This window comes from Balaenoptera acutorostrata, chromosome 9 (assembly GCF_949987535.1).
Source record: "Balaenoptera acutorostrata chromosome 9, mBalAcu1.1, whole genome shotgun sequence".
Taxonomy (NCBI): domain Eukaryota; kingdom Metazoa; phylum Chordata; class Mammalia; order Artiodactyla; family Balaenopteridae; genus Balaenoptera; species Balaenoptera acutorostrata.
Window position 1 is genome coordinate 68211839 of NC_080072.1, and position 16246 is coordinate 68228084.

Sequence of the window (16246 nt, forward strand, 5' to 3'; positions counted from 1 at the left end):
ATGAAATGTGGGTGACATGGTGGTTTGGGAACTGACTGAAAAAAATTCCAAAGCTGAAATCGCACAACCTTCAAAAAGGGGATCACCTTGAGAAGCAAGCGCATCTTTCTCACACCTCATTGGGAAAACCTACATCTCAGAGACCTCACAGACAATAGAAGAAAGCTGAGGTTGGACTTATAATTTTAAAGAAGAGAAGAAATGTGTTCATGTCTGTATATGGGATAACTTGACCCCCAAATTACCTCACCTCAAGCACAAGTCAGGCAGCTATGCTCCCACAAATCCAAACACAAGTAGGACAAGTAGAGGTGGGAAAAAGAGGGCTCAAGATACAGGAATAACCTGTACAGTGGAAAGTAGGGCTGAGATGTCATTCATTTGCTCAGGAAATATTTGATAAAAGTAGACTAAGTGCCATATCACATTTACATATCCCAAACTGAGCTCTACAAATTCTCATCAGAATGAGAGTTTTTGTAGATGAGAATTTGATAGGGAGGGCCCTCCCTATCTCAGATAATGCAGTTCCAGTTGCTCAGACCAAAAAACAAAACAAAACAAAATAAATAAAATAAAATAAAATAAAAACCTTCACTCTTGTATTTCCTTCACATTCCATACCCAGTCTATCAAGAAATCCTGCTAACTCTTTCATATATATTAAGAACCTGATACTTCTCACCAGCTTCACTGTCACCATCCTGGTCCAAGCATCATCATACCCCAAGTGGATGACCACAACGGCCTCCTAACTGGTCTCTCTGCTCTGCCCTTCATCTAACCTTAACATAGCATCCGGAGTGCTCCTGCTAAAAACTAAGCCAGGTCATGTCCTTCCTCTACCCAGAGCCATCCAATGGCTCCTTCCTCACTCAAAGTAAAAACCAAAGCCCTTGCAGTGTCATATAAACCTTACATAATCTGACTCCTCATGACTTCTCTGACATTATTTCCTACCATCCTTCCTTTTCCTTAGTCTATTCCAGACACTCTGACCTCTGACCTCCCTTCTCCACTCACACCCCTCCCCACACCCACCCACTCACACAGATACAAGTCAACAGATATCAAGTATAGCTCAAGGTGAAAACTGCCTGGTTTTTTAACAGAAAAATGACATAATCTGATTTTCATTTCAAAATAATCACCTTGGCAGCTTGTTAAGATTAAATGGTAGCTGAGTAAGGGCAGACAGATGCAGAGCAGTCAGGAGGCCATCCAATGGTAGTAGATTGGACCGGGGTGGCAACGGTGGAAATGGTGGACATATTTTGAAGGTAGAACCAAGAAAATTTGTGGATGGATTTTTGTCTATATTTTTAAAAACTGATAAAAGTCAAGAATGATGTTCAGGTTTTCAGCCCGAGCAACATGGACAATTGAGTTGTCATTAACTGAAGTGGGAGAAGATGGTGGGTGGGATAGGTTGGAAGGCCAAAGGTTAGTTCAATTTTAGACATGTTAATTTAAGATGTCTATTAGACATCCAAGTGGAAGTTCCCGGTAGACGATTGGATACAGGATCCTGAATTTCAGAGATGGGGCCTGGGCTGGAAATATAAATTTGGGAGATGATAGCATACAGATACATCAAAAGGAAAGATCACCAGAGAAATGAATTTAGCTGGAGAGGAAAAGTAGTTCAAGGAATGGATGCTGGAGGGTTCTGATATTTAGAGGTCATGGGATGACAAGGAATAGCAAAAAAAGAAAGACCGAGTAAAAGTACCCAGAAACCTAGGAGACAAGCCAGGTGAGTGGATGTCCTGGAAGCAAAATGAAAGCAGGGTGTCGATAAAGCAAGTGATCAGCTGTGCCAAATGGAGCTGAGACGTCAGTCCAACTGAGGACTGGGAAATGACCCTCGGACCTAGCAATAACATGGTCACTGTTGACCTCAGAAATGTTTAAGTAGAGTGGTATGGACAAAGTTGGTGGATTTAACAGCGAATAAGAGGAAAGGAAGAACTGAGAAATGGGGCAGTAGCAGAAAGGAGATGTTAAGTCAAGAAAGGAGCTTTTGTTGATCATCTTCTCTTTGGTATCTAGGTAAAAGGAGGCATCCAAAAATACCAATTGAATAAACCAAGTTTAATATTAAACAACAGGTTTGCTCTGAATACATTGACCTATTTAAGTTCATATTTATCATGTAGGATCACATTAGGCACTGAAGGAATATTTTCTTTTCCCCTGGAAAAAAGTCAAACTAGAGCAGTTAAATAATGTCTAATTTTCAGAGAATTCAGATGCCCTGTTAAGTTTCCTGAACATTAGTGACCTTCTGGAGCAATTTCCACCACTGTGCCTGCTCTGTGGTTAAGACACATTGTTGCCTTGCCTATAGGTATAGGTCCTTTGCCTGTAGGTATAGGTCCTTTGCCTATAGGTATAGGTCCTGTTTTATAGGTCCTTGCCTATCATCCATCCCAGCTGAGCTTCTAAATTGTGCAAGCAAAAGATTTGTGAAACCCTAGAGAAAAGTAATTTTTAAGAGTTAAATAGATGAGATCAAGACCCAAGATCAAAACAACTGATCCAGACTTCCTGGTTATATTTAAACCCATGGAATTAAATAAATAATAACAAAAATAGTTTGCCAGTCTTGAGAAATCCATGGCCATTCTTGTCTGGTTTTCATTGAAAACTGGAAGGACTATTCCCAAAGTGACTGGTTGAGAGATGAAAAACAAAAATCAGAAAAATAATGGCAAGTGCAGGCATGCTATGTAAAAGTACAGACAATAACAAACTAACAACTAGACTTTCCTGTGACTCATGGAAAAATATGTGAAATCAGGTTATCCAAGTTTAAAAATAATGAATCATACAATTTAAAATACAGATGTCAGGAAAGCACATGTGTGTTTCTGAATAAAAATAATAATGAAAGGATACAGAGATACTTATGCAAACTTCAATCAATTACTGATATACAAAAGCAGATTCTGCATTCTTTATTTGAGAATCCATGAAAAATATTAATAAACATAATTAATATCTACCTCAGTTAAATACTAAGAGATGTTACATTCTGTAGTAAGCAATAGGTTTCATGCTTTCTTAAGTTTGGCTTTTTAAAATCATCTCTGATTTACATATCAAATTAGGTGAGAGCATACCTTAATATATTTGTTTTGGCAGAAAATCCAAAGTTTGGTAATTACAGAGCACAGCTAGAAAACACTTTAAGAGATCAACTACATAGTCAAAAAAAAAAAAAAAAAGAAAAGGAAAGAAAAATCTACCCAGGTTTTAAGTCAATAAAGGTTTAAAGAAGGAGAAGAATCAGAAAACTTGAATTTTGGTTCCAACTTTGTCATCAGTTGTGTTACTTTGGTTTTTTTGATTTTTTAAACAATTTATGCTTTAGATACCTCCTTCCCTCACAGCAAAGAAACAAGTAAATCTGCTGTTTGGACTACAAATTTGTAAAGTTCAATAACTTTAGATAAACTATTAGAATTTATATGTGTCTCAAGTTTAAGTTTTAAAAATAGAATTATCTCACAAAAGCTATATTTTAATACACCTTTTATATATTTATAGGTATATAAATGTATATAAATATATAAATTTAAATACATCTATCTAAGTGTTGTGTGTAGTGGAAACTGTGGTGCACTGTTCAGGTCTTCTTCCCTTCTCCCTTTTCCCAATTTTCAGTATTAAAACACTCATTTCCTCAATCTCCCAGCTGCTCAAAGTGCTGCCTGCTGAGAGCTACTTCTGAGACCCTCCCCAGGAATTGCCATCCACAGACAAACGCTTCCCCACCCATGTCTAAGCGTCAAATCCAATGACTGTAATTTGGGAGTACAAAGATTTGTCCTCCTGACTTCAAGACAGGACAACTCTGAACTATCATTTTACCTGCAGATCTCCTGTGTGAGCTACTGAGGCCTCTGCGGAGACTATATCACAGTTCAACTTCTGCCCTGCCTCCTTAGTCCCTCACTCCTTACCAGGTGTTGATCTGAGCACACTAACCAACAAACCTGTGGCACGCAAATCTCTACTCCCAGTCTGTTTCCCTGGAAACCCAACCTGAAACATCCTTCATCCCACGGGCTAGTAAACCACAAGAGGCAAATCATCAGTCCCCCAAATGACTGTTTCTAAACCAGTCTATGGGCAGAGCTTAGTCAGTTATTGCATGCTGGAGAAGGAGAAAACAAAAACAAAAAAAGTCAGTTTAATCCTGTTTTGACTGTCCACTCATTATTGGAAATAAAAATATCATACGACAATGCTTATACGTGGAATCTAAAAAAAAGGTACAAATGAACTTAGTTACAAAACAGAAATAGAGTCACAGATGTAGAAAACAAACTTGTGGTTACCAGGGGATAAGCGGGGGGAGGGATAAATTGGGAGATTGGGATTGACATATACACACTACTATATATAAAATAGATAACTAATAGGGAGCTACTGTATAGCACAGGGAACTCTACTCAGTACTCTGTAATGGCCTATATGGGAAAAGAATCTAAAAAAAAAGTAGATATATGTATATGTATAACTGATTCACTTTGCTGTACACCTGAGACTAATACAACATTGTAAATCAACTATACTCCAATAAAAAAAAAATTTTTTTAAATTGTGGGATTGGAGTGAGAAAAACAACAACAACAACAAAAACAACTTCTAACTGACTGAGAATCTACTGTGTGCCAAGCACCATGCTTAGCACTTGATTATATCTTTTTAATTCATATTCAAAGCTTCATAGAGAAGTTACTATTATTATCCATGTTTTATAAAGAAGTAAACCAAAGGTAAGTGTGTTAATTATCTTGTCCAAGGTCACAATACTAATAAGTGGGGTATTCAGGTCTCCAATATCAGCTGTCCAGGATTCCAAAATCTATGGTCTAATACTGTACAGTGCCCTCTGATCTCCAACAACCTTTGTCAGCAAACGTTCCTGCTGGTTACACCCTGAGAGAATGCAAGTGCTATCGCAGAATACAATCACAACTTTCTGGGAACACCCACCAAATTAGCATGGCTTCCATATGTAGCAAAGTCAATGTCAAGTATAAGAAATGCTGAAGCACTTTAAGTAATGAAAAGTCCAACCTTTGAGTTCCTAATTAAATCAGTAGTCAAAACTTAGCCTTACTTTGACTGAAATTATGAAAAATATTATAGTGCTTCTGTACCTTATCTTTGCACCAACTTTTTTTTGTTATTTTCAGTTGTAAAAGCTTCATCTCTGTTTAAAAAATGAGTTGAAATTCAAGCTACTGAATTTGGGATCAATGTATATTTTATAGATTTGATTTTTCCTTATACTGACACAATATATTAAAGTAAATATTAGACTTTTCTAGCAGGGGAATTTGACTTTCAACTCTACACAGTATTTGAAGAGCTTAGTAGTGTGGGCAATATAAAACTTTCAACTTCATATTTCTCTTGAAAATACATTTTTATAGTTTCAGTAAATTTCTCTTTTAAATGGTAATTCTTTTTTGTTGACTCCAACAAGTATGTCTAAGAGCAATAGGAGTTTTAGAAATATGAATGCCCTGAACATGGCTAGGTGGTGAGGCATGAGAGAGACAGGGCAAAATAGCTGACAATACACCTTTCAGCCAGGCAGTCTGTGTTTCTATCTCACCTGTGCCACTAATTAGTTGTGTGTTATCTAATATTTCTGAGTCACATTATTTTCTGCATCATAGAGAGCTAACAATACACATCTCATAGGAATATAGTAGAACTAAATAATATAATATTTTCAAAGTTTGTTTAGGCATTTAATTAGTAGGTACTATTATCCTTGACAAAGATGGGGTGTATATACAATTTTAGTGGGAATTGGCATATGGGAAGTCACTTTGTTTTGCTTTGTTTTATTTCAAAGGAACCCTTAAAACTATCCAGTGAAAATGCTTGAAAAGCATGTATTTTACATGTAAGTGCCAAACAGAAGTAATTGGACAAAAAGAAGGAAATGGCAGGAAAAGACAGTAAATTAACATAATAGCATAATGTAAAATTTAGCTTAGAAATGTTTTTGCTTTACTCAAATTCATTTCCAGGCAGCAGTACCATTCACCTCTTTTCCCTCTTACAAAAACAGCGACTCCCTTGGGGCATGGTATGAGTGAGACAGCTAGCAATTCCCTCAAATGTGGGAGGGCTATAAACCATTTCCTAAGCCTACACAAAGTACAAGGTACACAGATGGTCTGGTGAAAAGAATCTTCCTTTGCCTTAAAATTTCTTTTGGAAGCCAACTATTGTTGCAATTTAAAATATCTATGAGATATAATTCTTTTTAAAACAATTAAACCTTTATTTGAGGTTTAATAGGGCATAATCAAAACATACAAAAAATGATGTTTAAAATAAGGATAAATGTGAATACAAAACCTAAACTTGCAAAGTCAAGATCCATTTTGACCTGCAGGTTGCTAGGCAAACCTAAGATATATTGATAACATTTGTCAAATAAGCAACAGAAATTAGGAGCAAGTAATTTTCCATTGTTAGCCCTGAGAATGGGGAAGTGGAGGTGAAAAATTGACCTGCTGTCTCTAACCAGATGTTCTCAGTAAATTGTTTCCCTTTGTCTTTGGTGGTTCTTCCCAAACTACCTCCGCCGTAAGTACATTTCCCGTTCCTCTTATCAGCTAGAGAAATAGTCATCATGACCTTAAAGATTAGACTCAGAACCTGACTGGAAACCTGCTCTTTGACTGAGAGCCACATCAGCCATAAGCATTTCCTCTTTCTCCTTAAATCCTCTAGCTTTTCCTTTTCTCTCGCTTCACCTTCCAAGTGAGAGATGGGAGGAAAAGAAAATTCACCTATGAAGTATTTCTCAAGGTTAAGTCCCAAACACGAATTATATATTAAGTGTTTTTCACTCTTTCAACAGATATATATTGGGTTACTCTGTGTACCAGATGCCGTGCTATGAACATAACTTTGAAAGGGTTCCTGGAGCTTATGGTCTAGGAGGAAGACAGGTATTAAACAGGTAATTTAATGGCACTAATTGCTGAAGAGAATATACAGGGTCTTATAAAAGGAAAAGGTCAAGAGAATGTATGGTATTTGGAGAGTGAATAAGTGGAAGAAGCAGTGGTTGGTTTCTAGGGCAAAGAGATTAGTCTAGACAAAGATCTAAAAGTGAGAAAGTAGAAAAGGGTTAAATAAATGGGTGAATAAAATTTAATGGGATTATTTATTAAAGAATGTCTTAAAACCATTAATATGGTAAGAGAAACTATGAATTTTTAAAAGCGATATACACTAAGCACTATTTTCCAAACTATTTTAGGTCTTTTCTTTCTTGTTTTTCTTAGAGAATTTTCAGAGAACCATGTTCCTTGAAGAGAACTGAAGACTGGCCTGGAAGAAGCAGAAGGAAAAAGGAAAAATCTTTTCTTAATTGAAGAAAGTAAGAAAGAAGAAAAACTATGATGGATACAGAATCCCAGGCATCCAACCTCTTTGCCTCCATCCAACACACTCTGACCCTGAATCTTCTGAAACAAGCTTGTACTGGACACAGTGCTGAGGACTTACCAGACCTCCTTTAGAGTCAGGGTGATGGTCCTTTGCTGTAGGAAGCTGCTCATAGGGTACTCAGGAGGACTGTATACCTAATAGCGCTTCACTGAGGTGAGCAGAAGCTCTTCCGTCTCCCCACCCGGCCAAATACATCCTATTTCTCAAAGTAGTCACTATACCAATATTCTTTCTCCAAGAATAATGTACTGTTATTCCTATTCTTACACCTTAGGATTCCATGGCGGGGGGGCGGTGGGGAATGTAAATAGTCCTTCATTCACACAACAAAATGTAAAGTACCTGAGAAAATTCTTATATCATTTTAGCTTGTTTTATCTTTAGACTGCTATCCCTATCTTTTCTTTTGATTCATAGCCAAACACTACTATTTGGGAGTTGATGAGAGCAGAGATTCACTCACAGACAGAACTAATAAGTGACAGAGTTGGGACTGAATTCTAAAGTTCCTGTCATTTGTGTGAATATTTACTACCTTTTACCTCACATGTAATTTGTTCTCCCTTTCTTAGCTCTCTCTCCTATTTCCAGTTGCTGCTCTTCTGTCTGTTCCCTCCGTTCCCTTCTCCTCTTTTCTTTTCCTCCCATCCGTGCCTCAAGCCAGCTACAGGGTTATCACAGCTCTTCCCCAATCAGCTTTCAGGAAGCAGACCAGGCCACATAAAGCATTTGCTTAAAGCCCTTCAGATTCTACACAACACTTTATTTTATTTCTCCTTTGCCCTGTAAAAAAGTTCTAGGCCAGCTGAAAGAGACTAGATCTAGAAGCATCTACTCAGTGTGTAACACAGGTGAAAAGTTCCTGGATTTTCTGTTTTGAGAAAACATAAAAGTTTTCAGTGACAGAATATATACTAAAAAGTAAAAAATCTTTTTTTTTGTTGTTGAAGCTGGGTGTTGGGAATGTGGGAGTTCATTATACTATTCGCTCTACTTTTGTGTATGTTGAAAAACATTTTTATAAAAAATCCCTCTCTTCTCTGTAGTTGACATTCAGCAACGGCCTTCTTTTCTTATTCCATATTCTCTACTTAATGCTATGATGAAGAAACGATTTTCAAAATAGAGTCTCATGTTGTACACCTTAAATATATACAATTTTCATTTTTCAATGAAATGATGTATGTAAGCTAAATCATTATGCTGCACACCTTAAACTTACACAGTAGTATATGTCATTCATATCTCAATAAAACTGGAAGACAAATTAAAAATAAATAAATAGATAAATAAATTTGCTACATACAAACGGAATGCAAAATTTGGAGCAAATGAAGCAAAAAATTCTCTTTCTTTTTAAGGAATTGTTATTGGATAAATAACTTCTGTTTTTTTCTCTAACCGTTTGACACTTCCTTTCTGCTTGTTTTATCCTTTAAATACAAAATTTTCTGGTCTAGCCGTCTTCACAAGTACATGTTCTCAAGGGGCAAGTTCACACTGAAAATAAAAATCATAATACTTGCTAACACGTATCGACATGTACCTGACACTTCACGTTCCAGGCTGTGTTCTACATACTTTATTTGTAGTAGTTCACTTAAACTCATAAATGTGTGAATAGCTGTTGCTTTTATCACAATATTACACTGAGAAATGAATGTACAAAAAGATGAAGTAACTTGGCCAAGGTTTCCAAGTTTTCAACTTGACTAATACATCAAATTTAACAGCGGTTCCAATCCCAGCACAGCCTCATCCCAAAACCTCAGCACTTTGACACTAGTTATTTTTCTGTCCTCTCCCCCATAATTTGTTCAATTTTATTTGCATATCTTAGCATATATTTTAAACATGTGGTCCCTGTCTCAGTTACCTTTGTTAGAAACTGAATAAAATCTTAACCTCTATCATCAATGGGGAATGTTAAATAAATTACTGTACATTCCTACTGTGAAATATTATACAGTGATCAAAAAGAATGAGGCATACACAAACACAGTAACATGGAAAGTTGTCCATGACATATTGTTGTGTAAAAAGAGAAAATGATAAAACAAAGGATCCAGCAAACAAATGCCAGACACCTATATATGCCAAAGTATACAGAAAAATATCTGGAAGACTATAGGTCAAACTCAAGAAAAGGACTGGGGAGTGGGGAAATGAGGAAAAGTTATAATGTGATCTTACATGCTTGTGAATTGTTTACTTTTTTATAATGGGCTCATGCCATTTGTATAATGGAAAAAAATAACGTTAAACAATGGGCTAACAATATTTGATAATGCCGTTATTTAGCTAGATTTCCCCTCATTATTATTCCATTTTATTTTTCTGACCTTATTTTCCTTTCCTTTCTCCATACACAACCTGGGTGCCAATTATACTGGGCTTTTTCTTTTCTGAACATTTTCTTATGCTTCCACCTCAACCCAGAGTACTTTCTTTTTCTATAATTTTAATCTCTCTAAAGAAAATCATGCACATATTATATTTTGGTACATACTTCATAAAAGGAAGAGTCCAAATATTCAGGAAATTTTCTGCATTTTGAATCAACAAGGTTTAATAAATTAAATATACTATTTCCTGAAGTTTAAAGTTGTAGAAAATAAAAAATAGTTTAAAAGTTTCTGAATAATTATATTTCTTTGTAAAAAGATGGCTTACTTAAACATTAAGGATATTGTGACAGGTTTGAATGATTTTTAGAATGAGGTGGAGTGTACACACACAAAAAGAAAAAGACACATTTCATTCTAAAAATTAAAAAATCAAAAACAAGTTTCTTACCATTGTGAGAGTAAACGGATGGTTTTCCAATGCAGACACACTGGGACAATGTAGAATAATATACTAAAAAGCAACAAACAATTTTTAAATGACCAAAAAAGAAATTCAAATAGTCTAATGGTGCTAATTTTCAAAAAATATGGAAAGATAAAGGGTATTTTAAAAGTTTCTGGACACTGACTTACCTGGCCAGGTCTTGCTTTAAAATTTTCTTTGACCATTCGGATTTCCATGACATCTGAGGGATGACTTATGACTGAGATGATGGTGACTGGCTTATTGCTCCGGATACACCTGTAAAGCCTTTCAGCACAATACAGGCACAAAGGTCCAGAAATCCAAAGCCAGGTCTAACAGAGAATTTTTGAAATACACTTTAAGAAACACTTGTATCATAAGAATCTTTATATCCTGCCCAACTGCTTATTTGACACATTACAGTAATAATATATATTTTTTAGCATTCAATAATAAACACTTATTTCTTGGTAACATATCTGTAGGACAACTGGGGTGTTTGTTCCATGTGTTACATCATAGGACCAAAGCTTGAGGAGCAGTGGCTACCCCAGGTATGCTCTTGCCATGGTGCTGGTAGAAGTACAAGAGGACAAGCCCAGTCAGACAAGCACACACATCATATCCTCTGCTCACATCACATCCACTAGCATCCCATTGACTAAAGCAAGTTACATGGCCAAAAATATGGAACGCTTCATGAGTTTGCCTGTCATCCTTGCTCAGGGGCCATGTTAATCTTCTCTGTATCGTTCCAATTTTAGTATATGTGCTGCTGAAGCGAGAACAGTAATAATATTTTAATCTGTATTTTAAATAACAAAGTGTAAAGAAAAATGCGTAAAAAACAACAGATGCTCACTGCAACTTAAACAAGAGTAAAGTATAAAATAAAAGGGGAAGTAATATCAAGACCCTACCCTCTAGCCATTGCTAAGGGTATAACTACCATTAACAGGTAAGCATACATTGTTTCATATATCCTTCTGTGCACACCAGAAATATATAATGTATATATACACAATATCTTACTCTAACGAGAGAAGAAAGGGAAGTAAAAGCTCAAATAAATCTGAAGATGATTTTAACAAAAATGTACCAGTTCAATGTTTGTTAAAAAAATGAGAACCCTAGATATTGTTAATGCACACAATGTATATGCATAATGTACATATACAAAATGTATACCTAATGTAAAATATGTATATGCACATATTTTTAAATATGGGTATACCACATGTGTTGTTCACAACTTACTTTTACATAATATGAACAGCAGATAATATTTAGAATTTGGAAACCATGACAATTTTGCATGTGTGCTGGAGGGATAGCCCTGATCCCAGGATAACTGCATAACCTGTGTAGCCAACCTTTCTCCTACAGCTGCATACTTTATCTCCCTCAACACCTGGAAGCCTCCAACCCAAACTTATTTTCATGGTCACTTTTTTAAATCTTATTTATGGAGTTATTCCAGAATTCTATTCTTCCACGCAAATCATGCCTCTTCCTCACATTTGGTTAGAAACTGTGTGAAGAATAAGTATCACAGGACAAGCTCTGCAACTTTGGGACAGTCAACGTTTGGGCATCAGGTCACACACAAGTAAAATGGGAGTCCCAATACCTGCCCTCCCTAACATATAGCATTGTGTGAATCCCAGAAAAGCAATGAAGGTTGTAAAGTCTAATAGAAATCTAGAGGGTTATTATTAATAATAAACATAAGACTAACACTCACTCACTCCAAAGTCATCTACAAACTCTACCTTTTGACCCCCCTTTCTTCTTCTTAAAACAGACATTCAACATCACTATTCCCTGATTTTCACTTGCTACAAAGAATACAGGGTGTAATACCCATGTGGGCAGCTCCCACGGCCACAAGGGAAGATTAGGACCTTTATCAAACTACTGGCTGGGTATTTGGGAAAGAAGTTTTCTAAGAGCAAATCAACAACCTGGTTTTACACTCTACTTCTCCCACGTGTTTGTTTGTAGAGTTTGGTCAAGGTATTTTATGTATTTAAGCCACAATTTCCTCATCAGAAAATTGAGGATGATAGTAATTACTTCAAAGAGTTGTGAATATTGAAAAAATTATGCATATTATATATTTTAGCATAGTTCCTAGCAGATGATATTAAGCATTCAATAAATTGATTTTACAGCTTAGTATTTATAATATTATATATAATATTGTACCATAATATTATACCATAATAATTATTAGTAGTAGTACTAGTTCTTTCACTATTGTTTTCCTTATTCAACTTATTTTTCTCAATGCATAAGGAAAATATCTTTGCTACCTTTCTTGTGGCAAGTACCAGTGCCACAGTATGCAAAGATCATATGATCAGTTAAGCAGGGATTTTCTATATTCTGTAATATCGTAGGTCTTTCTCGTTGAGCTGTCGGCTGCCTATAATGAAACAATAGGTAATAACTTGCTATTGAAACATCCTGAAACATTCTCTTCTGCAAGAATAATTGCTTCATTACCTTCAAAAACATGTCTAAATACAATGTTGATCAATTGTTATGGAAACATGGACTTTGCAGAGACCAGTAAAGACATAGAATTAATCTGACCTGTGGAAAATTAGCTTGGAACCTGGGCTCTTCCATACAAATCTTCACAAATGTGTTCTGGGTAAGCTCATCTGGTTTTGAAAATCCTCCAGGGAAAGATTCATGAAAATGTTCTGAGAGATACGCTGGTAAGTGAATATTCTGGTAGCGGGTTCCATTAAGATTGATGCAGCCAGGAGGATGCGTATCTAAATTAGTTTGATACTTAAGCAGCCCTCTAAAGTTAAGAAAAAAATAAAAACAAGGAGATGAAAAAGAGATTGAAATCAGAGAACACAGTACAAGAAAAAACCTTATTTTCTTGTTAACTTTACATAGCATTTATCCAAAAAAATGCTTCTCATATATCTTACTTAAGAGCAATTGAGAAATCTTAAAATTTTTAATAAATTCTTTACTATGGAACTAAATAAAAAAATTTAGACCCCCCCCACAAATGCCACAAATACATGGTAGAGAAGACACATGCAATCTTTCCAAATATTCTTGAATTTGACAGCCTTTACTTCAAGTCTATTAGGCATTCATACATTCACATACAAGTTTTCACTTCAATAAACACTATAATGATGAGTACTTTCACTATAATTTCAAACACAAATGGAAAAGTATGGGGATCATATTTGACTTGGCTAAGACTAGATAAAACAAGCCTTGTTGATTTACAGAGAAACGTTAAACAAACATAATAACAGAAACTGGAAGCTTGCATCTCCTGTGATCTGAAAACAATACACAGCAATCAGGCCCTAAACCTGCTTACTTTTCAATTTCTCCATAAACAGGACCACATAAAAGGCTCAAAATAATGAATCAGGAAGCAGAACTTAAAACCCTAAAATACCATTCTTATTATTTCATATTTTGTGAGATTTAAGATAAGCCTTCAACTTTCTGTGCTCTTTATTTCTTACAAGGAGTTAAGTAAGATCTACCCCACAGGGATAGTGCATGAAACCATAGATTATATTAAAAATTTTTTTTTTTGCATAAGCAAATCTTGAAAAAAAAAGTAAGAATTTGAAAAGCATTGAAAATGTTTATTTTAATTTTGAGATATTAAAATTTTGGTTTCCAAAATTATTTTTCCTCGTTGTCTGAGTGTGTTTTTAAATTACTCTTCATGCTCTCAAATAATCAATTTTAGTACATTAAAAAAGTACATCTTTAAGTTCACCACAGCTATAATTTTACAAATGATTTACAAGGATGATATTTTCAAACAACAAAAACTATAACAAGAAAAATGATACTAAATAGGTCAATGATTTAGCAATGACTAAGGTAGTCTTTGGTGGAATGTACCATCTACTCAACCTGATCATTCTCCCTTTTACCCCTTTTGCTTATGTTCAATTCCCTTTCTCTCCTCACTTTATTTTACTCTCTTCCCTAAAACCAGTCATTATGAAGTCACTGGAGAGCACAGAGAACACGTCAGGAGCACCTAAGTAGTGGCTGTATTACATAACATCCATGGTAGACCACACACACATTTTTTTTTCAGTAATGCAGTAGATATGGCCTAGGTATTTAATAAATGAATGCATATTATATAAATGTGAGCCAAGTACATAATCTTTTATAGAGTTCTAGTCATATAATACAATTGTGCCATTTTAATACTTGAAAAATCCATTAATTTGATGCAGCTTTTATTACAAGTAATGAGTTACCCAAACCTGTTGCTCTTATTAACTATCCCAAGGGTAGTGGCTGACGGGTGGGCAGGCCAAAAATCTCGAGCATTTTTTTTTATTGGTTGTTAAGTTGAACAAACATTGGCATAATGCAACTGGCACTATCCTAGGTGGTGCTACAGATAGTCAGATCTGGCCCCTAACCCTCCAAATACTTAAAATCCAGTTTAGAAGATATCTTTAGAGAAGGTGAACATAACTGAGACCACAAATAATAATTTGAGTAGAGTGATTTAGTAAGAGCTTAGTAATGTATAGAAGACATGAGGTCCAGTCCAGAGCAATTTGTATACATTTCACATTACCCTCACCACAGCTACATGAAATACAAATTATTATTCCCATTTTACAAATTAAGAAACTATTTTAATAAATTAATACCCTAGGGTCACACAGCTAATAAGTGGCAGAGCCAAGATCTGAACACAGGTCTGACTCAAATTCTAAGCTCTTCACCTCTTACTATACAGCATGTTAGTCCATTGGATCATTGGATCCTCACAACATACCTTTGAAAAGGTTAAGGGAGGGGAAGATCAATATTTATTAAGAAAGTATGTCAGGAATTTTGTAAACATCTATTTCCCGCTTAAACTTCAAAGCAAAATAACATACCAGGTGTTTTTATTCCCATTACACAGATGAGAAACACAAGGCTATTGTTTAGGTCAGAGATTAATTAAGTAGTAGTCAAAGCATGGGATTCAGAAACCTGAGCTCCCTCACTCCAAAAACCTATATCGTGCATAGCAAATCAGTTGGTTAAAGAAGTAAACATCAAGGGAAGGGGTTCAAAACGAACAAAAGCCTGGAAATTAGGTCAGACAAAGAGAGAGAGAGAGAGAGAGAGAGAGAGAGAGAGAGAGAGAGTGTGTGTGTGTGTGTGTGTGTGTGTGTGTGTGTGTGTGTGTGAAGGGGCTGCTTCACATCAGGCAAAGAAATGTTATTTATTCCTTCTCCTAAGTCATCACAGCATTCAGGTGGACATCACCCCATGCGCTAATGGTCCTTAGAATGACAAATGTTTTTACTATGCAGTACAAACCTTCAGGACAGCCCAATCAAATAAACAATGTTGCCATTCTTGGTATATAAAGTAGCATATAATATTCTAAAATCACTTTTAATTTTGAGAGTTTTATGTTATTTTAAGCTTATCAAGCTTAATGGCATAGGTTACCTCTGTCTATGCCCATTAAAATGGTATTTTCTTTGTCTCAGATTGTAATTGTTGCTATTGAAGAAACATGGATAAGAGAGAAAAGATCTACAGGCAAACAATGATAAGAAACAAAAAATATCATTCATCAGAAAAAAATCAAGCATGGAATCTATGGGGTTTTTGGATAAACTAGGTGGTAAAGATACTGACGGGTTCAAAAGGAAGGACACTGGCAGGTACTGAACTTAGTATTGGAAGGATAGGTAGTACATGCCAGACAGGTACTTGATGTTTCAATACCTATTTCCACAAACTTCATAATACATTTGTGTGGTAAAGGTCGGTAGCCCCATCTCAGAATGAGTGAAAACATTCAGAACTGTTAAGTAATCTGCCCAAGACCACACTGTCAGTCAGTAGCCAAGTCAGAGAGTACAAAGGCCATACACCTTCCCAGGTACTAGACCTGCTCTCC

General features: G+C 35.7%; 1 protein-coding gene and 1 non-coding gene across 3 annotated transcripts in view; both read right to left on the reverse strand.

The window, feature by feature from the left end:
- The window catches only part of NOX4 (NADPH oxidase 4), a 142286-nt gene that overhangs the window by 70930 nt on the left and 55110 nt on the right, over positions 1–16246 (reverse strand). For both annotated transcript variants that reach the window (XM_007168474.3, XM_057553476.1), the window contains 3 exons: positions 12910–13126; positions 10479–10643; positions 10294–10356 (listed from right to left, as the gene is read on the reverse strand). In XM_007168474.3, the coding sequence (XP_007168536.1) occupies positions 10294–10356; positions 10479–10643; positions 12910–13126 (445 nt within the window). The remainder of the gene's footprint in view (positions 1–10293; positions 10357–10478; positions 10644–12909; positions 13127–16246) is intronic.
- On the reverse strand, positions 10993–11099 carry LOC114236140 (U6 spliceosomal RNA). Its single transcript, XR_003622155.1, has one exon. It is a non-coding gene; the product is annotated as a U6 spliceosomal RNA (small nuclear RNA).